Genomic DNA, 13,273 nt, shown 5'->3' with positions numbered 1-13,273 from the left:
AGAGAGAGAAGTATCTGTGTGATTCCATGCTGTGACTGGGACTGTTGGATTACTTGTTTTTGGAAAACCCCTGGATAATGGACAAAGGACTCTGAGTAAGGATTGTGGACGTTTTAATAGATAGTTGAATCCCCCCCCCGCCCGATGTTTTTAACCCCTAATAAAATTCCCCATTGCATTCGAATTGTACTGTGTGTTTTGTTATCAAACTTGGTGGCGTGGAAAGCCCACACCTTTGAATTGTTACAAAAGGTTGAGCTCAAATACAGCAGAAGTAGTTTTGTTATTGATGGCCATCTCTCCAATGGATACTGATAGCATATCATAAATAACTGGGCTGGGTTGCATCTAGAACCCCTGGTGTCTCTGCAAAGCTATGTTCAATCGACCTGTGCTTGCTTTAGTACTCAAACAAACTGATCCTGAATAAATAATGTGCTCCTGGCTAGGACGGTTCAGCCTTCAAATTAGAGGGAGAAAAAACAATAATCCTCAATGGACCAGCCATTATCAAACCCATTACAGACTGAAAAAAGAGATTAAAAAGGGGCTCAGATATGAACGTAGTGGGGAAATCCTTTCTGCGGATCATGTGTCTCTATGGTGTTTAGGGTTTGACCACTTCTCAACACAGCTGAATACAGTTACACCACTCTGAACGTTAACAGCCATGCACTACAATAGGTATGCAGTATAGGAATATATAGCATAGAGGATTGTGCCATAGTGGGGAGACTCTGTTTGTATGTAGCAGTGCAGTTAAACAGTCCAGTGCTAAAACAGACTTATTTTTGCGAGGTAGTAAAATTATATTGGATTATGTATTCTGATTCATATCAAAATCAGAATCACTTTGTATATCACAGAGAGTAAGAGTAAGATTATTTGGCTTAGATTCCTCAACATTGGCATTGCAGCATCAAGATATCACAATAATAGTACAGTAAAATAAATAAATTAAGTACCGGTAGTAATAAAGTGATAAAGTGATGGTAGTCATACAGCGGAACCAGTTGTACTACAGTGGAATCAATAGTGCAAAATGTTGTGCAAAGCACAATAAGATGAAATGCAATCTCTAACCCTAACCCATAATATAGTACAAGTAGTCAAGTAGTGTTCAAGTAATGAGGTAGTGTGCAAGTAGTCATGTCATATTTTTGTAGTGTGGTCGGTTTGGGGGAGACAGTCTTTTGTTTTCTTCAAGTGCATTTCTCCCGGAGCCTGATTGCTTGGAGGAAATAGCTGTTTGACATCATCTGGGTTTTAGCCCCGAGGCTTCGGTACCGTTTCCCCGATGACAGAAGTCAGTCGAACAGTTTCTGATTGGGGTGGCTGGGGTCCCTAATAATACTGAGGGCCTTTCTGACATATCGGTCACTGTAGGTATCCTGGATGGAGGGAATCTCACATCCACTGATCCTCTCAGTTGTACGCATTACCCTTTGCAGCATTTTGCGGTTTAGGGCAGTGCAGTTCCCGTACCAGGCAGTGATGCATCCCGTCAGGATGCTCTCGGTTGTGCCTCTGAAGAAGGCCCCTAGGATCTTAGGACCTAAGCCAAACTTTTTCAGCCGCCTAAGATGAAAGACTGTTGTGCTTTTTTCACCACCTGATTGGTATGCTCGTCCCAGGTGAGGTCGTTGGTGATGTGGACTCCCAGGAACTTGATGCTGTTGACCCTCTCCACCGCAGCGCAGACCCATTGATGGTGATGGGGTCTTGTGCCTGCCTCTTCTTCCTGAAGTCCACCACCAGCTCCTTGGTCTTGTCGGCGTTGAGAGCGAGGTTATTGTCCTGGCTGTACTGAGCCAGGCGGTCGGCCTCGCTCCTATAGGTCGCTTCGTCGCTGTCGGTGATCGGGCCAATCGCTGTCGTGTCATCGGCTAACTTGATTACCGCGTTGGAGCGGTGAGTGGCCGCGGCGCAGTCGTGGGTGTACAGGGAGTAGAGGAGGGGGCTTAGGACACAGCCTTCGCTGATGGTCAGAAGGTCTTAGAGCCTATCTTCACCAGCTGTTTTTGATCCAACAGGAAGTCCAGGATCCAGTTGCATAGGCTGGGGTCGATGCCTAGGTCCCTGAGCAGGCTGTCTAATCTGGAGGGGACTATGGTGTTGAATTCTGAACTGTAGTCTACGAACACAGGCGTCTTGTGTCTTCACATAGGAATGTCTCTTGTCACGGTGGGTGAGGGCTGAGTGGAGGAGTGCTGTTATTCCGGTACACAAATTGGTGAGGGTCCAGGGTGGGTGGCACAGCAAAGACCTACGTTCTGGGCCCTGGACAGTTTGGACGGATTGTATGGCAGCTGCTGGACTGAAAAAAATCAGGTGTTGTGCTGAGGCACAAACATGTACATTTCAAGCCTGCAAACTGTGACACTTTAAATAACGTGAAAAAATACTATTGTGCAATATGACAACCCTAGTTGACTATCTGTGCAGTATAGTATAGTGGATAGTGTACATAGCCTTTATTGATGTAAACCAGCTCCTTACCTTCTTGTGATTTTTTTCTTTTTCTAAAAGTTTTTTTTTCCCCTTTCCTAACACCAGGGGAGCCACCCCTCCTAAATTTCGTTGTTTGGTACCTGTACTGTAGCAATGACAATAAAGTCCATTCATTCATTCGTTCATTCATTCATTCATTCATTCTGCAGATAGGACCTTAAATGAGCTTCTCAAAACATTTGCTCACTATGGGGGTGAGAGCAATAGGGCGCCAGTCGTTTAGGCATGTTACCTTGCCCTTTTTTCGGTACTGGGATGATGACGCATGACTTGAAGCCACTTGAGGCCACTATGCCTGTGGAATGGGAGAGGTTGAATATGGTAGCAAACGTACCAGCCAGCTGGTCTGGAATTCCATCTGGCCCGGCTGCTTTGCAGACATCCTTTTATTCATTCAAATTTGAACATACATTATTAAATCAGCTTGCCCTTCTTGGAGATTAAGCTTCTTTGTTTTTTGGGGAGGGAGAGATTAAGTTCTTAAGGTATTGCAACATTGCTGTGCATGTGCGCTAGAATGTGTCACCATTTTCACAAGTAGATTTAAAAATAACTTAATTTCATTGTCAAGCGTGTACATACTTGCCTCAAAAGAAAAATATTCCTCCTAATAAGAACTAAAGAAGTTGGTGTCAAACGCAAGATGTCAAGATGTTGCCAACTTGCCCATTTCCTTAAACATGATGAATATCCAAGTGAATCTAGTTCTATACGTTATCTTTAGCGATGAACAAAAACAACACCTAATGGATCAGCAATTCGTTTGCTCGTAAACAGATGGGTATTTAGTTCAATATAACCCTAGAACTAGTACTGGAATGGGAACAAGGTCCATCAAGCTCCTCAGACAGAATGTCATCCATGCATGTTAGTTGTTGACATGCACTGGTAAATGGTAAATGGACTGCACTTATATAGCGCCTTTATCCAAAGCGCTTTACAATGGCCTCTCATTAACCCATTCACACACACCAATGGCAGCAAGCTACCATGCAAGGCGCCGGCCCGCTCATTGGGAGCAATTTGGGGTTCAGTGTCTTGCCCAAGGACACCTTGACACATGGCCAGTCGGGGATCAAACCGCTGAAGAGCTGACCTTGCGATCATTAAACGGCGGCTCTACCGCGTGAGCCGCAGCCGCACTGAAATGCTCAAGTGATCTTTCACTGTTATTCTAAACGATGATAACATTTGAATTGAGGAAATGATGAACTCCCTACAGTATGACAAGTACATTAACATTTAGGTAACCATTTGGTTAATCGTTTGAATAAGATACAGTATATTCAGTTGAATATCCTTGGAAAATTCACTCATACTATTGTTACTGTAGTAATACTGTAAAAAAAATCATAATAGCTTCAGTAACACTTCACTACTATCAAGAATTATTTGAGTTCCAAAACTAGAATTATTTGTTTGTTATTTTATTTGTTGTTGGCCTGTAATACAACTGACCTATAATGGGTGGGTTGTCTTATTAAAGCTACCTATACTATAGCACTCAGATCCATAGAATTAGTAGCCAAAGTGATCTGTCTGGCTAACCTACAGTAATCGTGTCATAGAGCTTTTGAAATTCTGAAATCCCAAAAGACCCCATCAACCCCCTCTCTCTCCAGCTGGCAGCTACATGTTCGACGTATACAGTCAAGGGACTGTCCACGAGGAGCAGAGCGATTAAACACCACATGTCCCTAACCCTTCACACGCTACGTCAACACTCAGGGTGGATTGTATTTGTTTCATGGTGACTGCCACTTCCGTTATGGCATCCTCCTCTTAGTGAAATACTGAAAGTCAAAGTGCTTTATTGTCGTTGTTTATGAATTGTGACCGTGACTATACAGTATATAGAATAGAGGAAGTGCATCACCAAACCATTATGCTGTATGATCTCATATAAATGAGAAGTATAGACTAAGAATGTGTGGTGTCAAAAGCCATTAAAAACCAATGTACAGTATTACACAATATCCTCTGCATTGTGTATAAGCATAGCAAGAACAACAGCTCACTTACCCTGCATCACTTCCAAATCCACATATTAAGGCATCCTTTGCTCCTGCAATTTTGTAGAAATTATCTGAAAAGTGGAAAAGAAAACAGAAAAAGGACTTGTCGGTTTATGAATGGTTAAATATAAACAGTTCTTCCATCTCCCACACACTGCTTAACCAATGAAAAGCGTTGACAATACTTTTACTCTAGATCTTTATACTACGGCTAACCTTCATTAGTGTGAAAGTCCATCATAGAGGGCCAGGTTCTGTTGTTGCAGACAAAGGTGTCGTTGGGGTTGTAAGAGGCATTGACACAGTGTGCCGTGCTGCGGATGCACTTTTGACGCAGGATGCCCATGAAGAGCTGGAGGCCGATGAGGGCGAACACGCTCAGACAGAAGACGGTGAGGATCATCACATCTGCCAGCTTCTTCACAGACTGGATCAGAGCGCCCACGATAGTCTTCAGACCTGGAGGAGACTTTCATATTTCAGTTATACAGGACGACATGCCAACAATTTCCTATTGGAGACAGCACATCCACCACATGAACATCAGGGCACATCAGCTAACTACAGCAAAGCATTCTGGGTACATTGTCCTTTCAATTGTGTAAGACCAAGAGGAAGTGTCCAATATGAATATTATTTCATGTCCCCAGACTCACCAGTAATAATGTCTATAGTATCTCTCTCGCCATAAGACATACTGGATTTCAGACACTAAACACTAAACCAACAGGGAACCATAATCATCAATGATTCCATTATGCCACATATCAAATAAATATAATCAAATGAATATTAATAACAGTCACTCACCTGGGATGACAGAGATGGTTTTCAATGCCCGAAGTACCCTGAATGTTCTTAATGCAGACACGTTGCCAAGGTCCACAAACTCTGTCAAGTATCTACAGAAACACATGAGGTACAAGTGACATTAGCACTGACAATGCAGCATCGGGAAAATACAATACTAGACAGACTTTGGGTTTGAGTACATGCATAGACGGTTTATCTCATTGTTTATGACATTCTTGGTATATAATGTGATCAAAAAGACAGAAGGTGGATGGATAAGTGCAACTTCCTTCATTGAGATAAAAAAACAACAGCTCTATTGCCGGTTAATAAACATCCTGTAAGTCTAAGTATCTATTGATATCAGAATAAATTAACCTGTCAAACTCTCTCTCTAGGTCACCTGACTAATCCACCACTTGCATTATAAGCAAGAGTCAGGGCCCACAGATCTATGACCTCCACAGTGGGCTTATACTGTAGGTCACAGTGCTTTAAATCACAATGCCATTCAAAACACTAGGACCTACTATACATGATTGCTTGAAAATCAAATAGAATATTGGTACAGAATATTAATACAGATGTGTTAAAGCACATAAAAATGTCATAAAACAAATGATATTTAAGGAGGATTAGGTTCAGGTGATATTAAAAATGCTTTCAACATAGCTGATCAGGAGAGATGGTGGGGCCTAATTCTTATTGATCTGGTTGTGTGGTTGGCTGACAGAGCTGTCTGTCAAAAAACAGCATTAGGATCTGCTGTTTCACACAGACATGATTTCTTCCCGCTGCTGTTTTCTCAGCAACACGGACAGCTCGTCAAATGGCCAGATCGGAGTTGGGTTCACATGATTTATTTCATGAATGGAAAATATAAAAGAAACCTGACCTGACCCATAAAACTGTCTATTTATGCAATATCACACAAGAGGGAGTGCTTTTATACTGAATATCAGCACGGCTGTGATTCGGTCGTAGGTACGAGGCCGCAGGTATTCACCAGATTATACCCTCTGGTGAATAACCGACACAAATAACCGACACAAACACCAGTGCCAAGGTACTGCTGGCCCAAATGATCACACAGCACAAACAGGTCTTTAACCATCAGCTTACTTCAGACTACCATTCCTAGTCATTTAAACCATTGCTATATTTTATACCTTAGTGTTACTGTTTATGGCCTCATTGAAGAGAGGTATGAAAGGCTGCTACTTACGCCATGCTTATCACACTGAAATCCAGCCAGTTCCAGGGGTCTCTCAAGAAGGTGAACGGTCCTACACAGAATCCTCTTGCAAACATCTTTATCAGTGACTCAAAAGTGTAAATACCGGTGAATGTGTACCTGAAAATAGTGATGAAAAGATTATGAATGGCATCTTTCTTTATTCATCAACATTATAATATTTCCTATACCGGTCCCACCGTCAACCTTTCGCAATTTCAGATGCAACTTTGATTAAGATAGTATCAGTATATGGCTGATGATGAGGATTGCATGTAGCAAAGAGAGTGTATGCAGCAGGTTTAAAGCACAACAGGAATCTTTCTCAGACAAGAATGCTGCATGCAAAGACCCCCTCTGTCACAATCAATATCAATTAATAAAATTAAATAAAATTAAATGTTATTTGTATAGCGCATTTCTCACAAAATGTGACCCAATGCGCTTCACAAAGAGCAAAGAAGATAAAGCAACAACTAAGATGGACATTTAAAAGGCAAGATTAAATAAGTAGGTTTTGAGGTCTCGCTTAAATGTTTCCAGGGCTTTGGACAATCTCAGGCTCTCAGGTTGGGTGTTCCAATTAATTACATCATACCTTACCATGCCTTTTTTTCTTCTTTCTTTTTTTATATCATTCTTGTGTGTCATTCCAAGTGCAGTGATAATAATCACATGCTTGATGACATTGGAAATGACTTACTAATCAGGATTCCAGATAGCAAAAAAAAAAACTGGTAAGGCTTAACATTGGAACAAACATGGAACCGTTGAAAATCACAGAGAAGCATGTCATCATCACTGAAAGTGCACGGAGGATAAGTGACGTGTGTACTTACTCTAGGTACTTGGTCCATGGGGCCGGGTCAGACAGGGCCATGAAACAGCAGTTGGTTAGAATAGTGCACATTATGAACAGGCTGAACAATGTGGATAACAGTTAAGGAAATTCAGTGTTTGTAAGGAAAATTCAATGTATCAAATATAATGACATACAGTATCAAAGACAATACAGTATCATTGCAGTCACCATTCTAGTCAGAAAATGTAGGTTTTTGCGAGAGAGATGTAGACTGTAATAATTCATATACAATACAAAATAAAGAGGATGCCGCCTTGCTTTCAGCGAAAATAATCCTAAATATAACCAAAAAGGATAAACTCACTGGTCCCCACGGACCATGTCAGCCTCCAGCATTACAACCAAGTTGTAGTAAGAGATTTATTAAATCAGCTGACCAGGTGCAAAATCCAAGCTACTATACCAGGGTAACTTAGCACAGAGATAGCATGCAGAGAGAGGACTCTGGAAGTCAACCAGAAAGCTAGTTTGTTGTCATCACCGATAATTGAAATTACATTTTGGATGATGTTTCCTTGCCTTGTTAGATTGCTCCCATTCTAGATTAGCTTGGTTGCTGTTACTGTAGTAATACTGTACAATATACTACAAGCGAGATTTGAAATCCATAATACAATGGAGGGGGGATAGATTCACTCATGCATGCAAAGGACGAGCAGGCTGTCTGAGAATGAATAGGCAGCCGTCACATGACGTGAAATCTCCTTGCTCTTATTTCATTTCGGAGATTAAAAGAGGGATATCAGGGGATTTGGTTTGCGATGCCAGGGAGGAACAGCACAAATCTGTTTCAAAAATTTGACTTTGAAAAAAAAAACAATAGGATCCTTCCAGGGAATCTGGAACTATGGTAAATTGGCTTATTGTAAAGTCTCAGATGCAGTTTGTGGCTTTTTAAAAATGTCAAAGACAGACCGACCGAAAACAAACAAACAAACAAACAGAGGTGCAGTAGAAGTCATAAAGGATATGAGTGGACTAGGACTCTCATTGAGATTCTTCTGATGATGTGAAAGGGGGTGAGTATATACAGCGCTGATGTGGCACTGAATCGGAAGATGACCTTCCCTTTGTTTAGTACTATAAAAGTCTGTGGAGGAAAAAAACACAATACTAACAACAATTGTGACGGTTGAAGCCAAACCACTGTGTACATTTTATACAGTGCACTATACTACACTCAATCACACACAGTAACCAGATTTCTGGGGTAAGATAAAAGCAGATTTCTGGGTTAAGATAGGACTTACGTACTTGTAATCAATACACCTAGGTTAACAGTGTGAACAAACACAAATGAATCAATTATGTGCTTTCACTTAGCCCCCAGAGAGTACTGTTTTGCCTGACTCCAGAAACTAATTTGGGTTTTGAATAGATTCTTGTTTATTAATTCATCAATGATTCACTCTGGAATGAATGAAATAGCAACATGTATCTTTTCTGACCTAAATAATCTAGTCTGTGATGGGCAGGATTTACAGCTGCCACTGTCTACCATCTGGGTTGACATTCATAAGCAGTGTTTTAAGTCTTCCAAGAAAGCAGAAAACTATTGTCAACAGATAGTGAGCACAGCACAGGGGCAACTCAGATACTGGAGGCAACTCCAAAGCAGGCTGAACCTTTAGTGAACAGATGTGGCATTTATTTAAATATTTATTCGTCTTTGGTTAATCCTCCTCCATCCAGCAGTGCATCACATGCCAAAACAAACAGACTCTGAGAATGACCGCCACGTCCTCTTTCTCTCTCCACAAATGCTCCATTAATGGGCAGAGGATATGTACAGATGTACTGTCTCTGCAAATCAGAATTTAGTAATCCCATTTCAGGGCCACCACGAAAAGGTCTCAAGAGGTGTTCTCATACTATGTGCCCACAACGGCCTGACCTAAAATTGCCTCAGGTCTGACGACCAAACCACCCTCAAGACCACCAGGACCAAGCTCCGGACCTGGGGTGATAGGGCCTTTTCCAACATTTAAACAGGCCCTCAAAACCCACCTCTTCAAGCTCGCCTTCACCAGTTAACTCTCAGTTAACTTTTGACTGGTACTGTAGGTTCTTTTTAGCATTTGACCATCAGCACTTTGGACAGTGAAAATATGTTTCCAACTGACTAATCAAGCAGTGTTCCTTTTTCACCTTTTCTGCAGAACAATATCATCACACCCATAAACATACACTAAATTACTCTCTTACACACCCATCCACAACCACACACACACACACACACACACACACACACACACACACGCACGCACGCACGCACACGCACGCACGCACACACACACACACACACACACACACACACACACACACACACACACACGTTGCCCACACCTACCTACCCCCACACACACTCACCCTCTTGTTCTTGAAGTAATAAGGGTCGATGTCTTCCAGAGGGATCCCAACAAGTCCTGTAGGAATGTCACCATAGATGCGTGGGAGCTGATTGCCTGCCTCCAGGTCGACCCTTGGCCCCAGATCCTCCTGGTAATCCTTGGTGTTCTTGGCCTTATCCTCGGCAATCCGCTGCTCAATGGCAGCCAGGGATTCACGAGTGAACCGGCGCAAGCCATCAGGACCTGTTGGTAACAACATGGCTGCCATCTTTTCATCCTGATTCTCCTGTACTAGAATTTACTTACAGCTGCAGGTGAGGTGAAGAAGGAGGAGAAAAGGTGGGAAGATTGGTGTTAATTCAATGTTCTGTAGTGAATGACATGCAGAAATGCTACATGATTGAGTGATTGTAGGCTACTTAATTGATTGATTGATTTGTTGATTGATTGATTGACTGGCTGGTTGATTGATTGATTGATAGACATCCATACAGAGCAGATTCATGTTGAAATATACATGACAGGGTTTAGGTTCCTTACTTCACCTCAAAACACCATAAGACATTTTAGACACTTATCAATCTGAACCTCCTTCATATCCATCCAATGACAAAACCTGGCTCTACTTTCACAGGACAACAATCTGAACCCAGAACACTCCTATATCACTGTTGTCCAGTCTATGGCACCTAACATAAACCTAAAATCAGGTCAAATTTGTTTAATCTACAGCAAAAATGTTCAGTGAAAATATTGCCAATGTGGGCTGTCTCAATTTAGAAGTCGGCTTATTGGGGGGAGGAAATGGTCAAATGCATTACACAGGGCAGGGAAAGAGTCTCTTAGTTGAATGAAATTTAATTCTCACTGCAACCAGATGTGATGTCATCCCCACCGCAAATAATTATCATAATTAGATTCAACTTAGAGGGGAAAAGAGGGTTGACTGAGGGCTTCGCACTGATTTGGACGTGCCTTCCAAAATGTCCAACTACAACTGCAGGCTGTACTACTACTAATAATAATCATTTTGTTTCTGTATAAATTATACAGAAAATACATCTAACAAATGGCTAAAAGTACCAATTAAATACTAATAGTTCACCAATTAGCCTAATTTATGTACTTATTTGATATACAGTAAAAGTAAAGGCAAGAAATAGAGAAACCTACAGTATGATAACCCAAGATCGAGCATTAAACTACACTACCAGTGAACTGTATATCTGTTTAGACTGATTCTCCTGAGGTATGCCTTTTAACGATGTGAGACCAGGCTGAGCCATACTTGCTACACAATATCAGGCAAACTCTCCATGACCCTGACACTAAAACACTGGCTGGGGGGCGGCTGTGGCGCAGGAGGTAGAGCCGCTGTCTAATGATCGCAAGGTTGGCAGATCGGCGGCTCGAGCCCCGGCTGGCCACATGTTGGGCAAGACACTGAACCCCAAATTGCTCCCAGTGAGCGGGCTGGCGCCTTGCATGGTAGCTTGCCGCCATTGGTGTGTGAATGTGTGTGTGAATGGGTGAATGAGAGGCCGTTGTAAAGCGCTTTGGATAAAGGCGCTATATAAGTGCAGTCCATTTACCATTTACCATTTAGGACAATAACATTACAACTGCAATCTTATGTATTTGGAAATGCAGTGAATGACAGTACATGACAAATGTCCACCTGGGAGCGGCTCTATGTTCAAATATTCCCTCCAAACAGACAGAGAGAGGCTCTGCCGCCATCATATTAATCTATCATGCGCTCCATCATAGCAGACTATGATGCTAAAAATGAACATAGCCCACGTGGGCTAGGAGAGCAGTTCAGAGGAGAGGACAGCAGGTCACATAGGCTACAGGGTAATTTAAGGTAATCTGGATATTTTGTTAATCATCTTCTTAATCTGATGATGTGCTGTGTACACACACAAAAACAACCGATCAAAAACGGACACTCTTAAACCCCATATTAAGCTACTAGAGAGATGCATTATACAAGGGGAAGTGGATCTAAATATTTAAAAATTCTGGAATTGGCCTGTATCCTTTCCTTTTGTTTTCCTTTGAATCAACCATCCCATATTGAAGTAACCATAAAGGTTCAGAGATTATTTCCGAAGTTATTTGCACAATCTAATCCACAGTAATCTATATATGTCTTCTCCATCAAAACAAAGCCAGACAATCTGTCGTGTTAATCACAGAGTGTCTTGGCTGTGATGCCTGCAACTTACTCAGCTATGTCATTTTACTTACACAATAACAGCTTTTAGCAACACAACTTCATCAAACTCTGAAACACACAAAGCATCGTAACATTGAACTGTAGAAACTTGATGGCTGTGGCAATTTGGCTTTGGCCATTACTAAACTGCTACTATACTGAAAACAACAGCTTTTCCTTTGCCGAGGTGATGTTCTTTTTTTCTCTTCTTTATTTATTATATTATGTGTTTATAGAGTACATAACACTATAATTCATACAATACCAAAAGGTTGATATGAAAGATTTGATTACAACTGCTTTCATACAACAAAGTATATTACTTTATAAAGTATAATGCACATACAGGATGACCTGTCCTGGAAGATCAACACAGCAGCCATCATCAAGAAGGCACAACAGCGGCTCTACTTCATGAGAGTCCTCAGGAAAGACCACATCGGACAGGAGATGCTGGTGACCTTCTACCGCTGCGCAGTGGAGAGCATCCTCACCTACTGCATCTGCATCTGGTTCTCCAGCTGCACAGCCGCAGAGAGGAATGCGCTACAGAGAGTCGTGAGATCGGCCCAGAAGACATGTGCAATATGACAACCCTAGTCGTTTTATCTGTACAGTATAGTATAGTGGATAGTGTACATAGCCTTTATTTATGTAAACCAGCTCCTTTCCCTTCTTCTTTTTTTCTTTTTTTTTCTTTTCTTTCCTAGCACCAGGGGAGCCCCCCCTCCCAAATGTCGTTGTTTGGTACCTGTACTATAGCAATGACAATAAAGACCATTCATTCATTCAAGATCACCGGCGCCCCCCTCCCCTCTCTGGAAGAGCTGTACAACACACGCTGCCTCAGGAAGGCCTCCAAGATCTCCAGAGACCCATCCCACCCTGGGTACGAACACTTTGCTCGGCTGCCCTCGAACAGGCGGTTCAGGACCATGTTCGCAAGGACAAACAGACTGAAGCTCAGCTTCTACCCCAGGGCCATTCAGGCCCTGAACACAGCAAAGACCTAGGTTCTAGGCCCTGGACAATCTAGACAATTTGATGGCAGCTACTAGATTGAAATCAAGTGCAACACTGAAACACAACTGTGAACATTTCAAACCTGCAAACTGCGACACTTTAAATGAATGTGCAATAACACTATGTGCAATATGACAACCCTAGGGTACATAAGGTTGCAGAGAATAGGAAATGTTAGAATAGGTATAGCATAGCATAGAGTACAGCACAGTGTTTTATTTGTACAGTATAGTATAGTGGATAGTGTACATAGCCTTTATTTAT

General features: G+C 41.9%; 1 protein-coding gene across 1 annotated transcript in view; it reads right to left on the bottom strand.

Annotated features, from left to right (window-relative positions):
* The window catches only part of LOC308172122 (sodium channel protein type 2 subunit alpha-like), a gene marked incomplete at both ends in the record, with an annotated part of 32,845 nt that extends 22,812 nt beyond the window's left edge, over positions 1–10,033 (bottom strand). The window contains 7 exons of the mRNA XM_080547032.1: positions 4,534–4,597; positions 4,743–4,985; positions 5,337–5,428; positions 6,544–6,672; positions 7,392–7,472; positions 8,377–8,504; positions 9,785–10,033. Of these exons, the coding sequence (XP_080403158.1) occupies positions 4,534–4,597; positions 4,743–4,985; positions 5,337–5,428; positions 6,544–6,672; positions 7,392–7,472; positions 8,377–8,504; positions 9,785–10,033 (986 nt within the window). The remainder of the gene's footprint in view (positions 1–4,533; positions 4,598–4,742; positions 4,986–5,336; positions 5,429–6,543; positions 6,673–7,391; positions 7,473–8,376; positions 8,505–9,784) is intronic.
* Positions 10,034–13,273: the final 3,240 nt, after the last annotated feature.

Source organism: Nansenia antarctica, assembly GCF_963989245.1.
Source record: "Nansenia antarctica genome assembly, chromosome: 16".
NCBI classification, from domain to species: domain Eukaryota; kingdom Metazoa; phylum Chordata; class Actinopteri; order Argentiniformes; family Microstomatidae; genus Nansenia; species Nansenia antarctica.
Note: the sequence above shows the minus strand (reverse complement) of the source record. Positions and strands in the feature narration are given on the sequence as shown.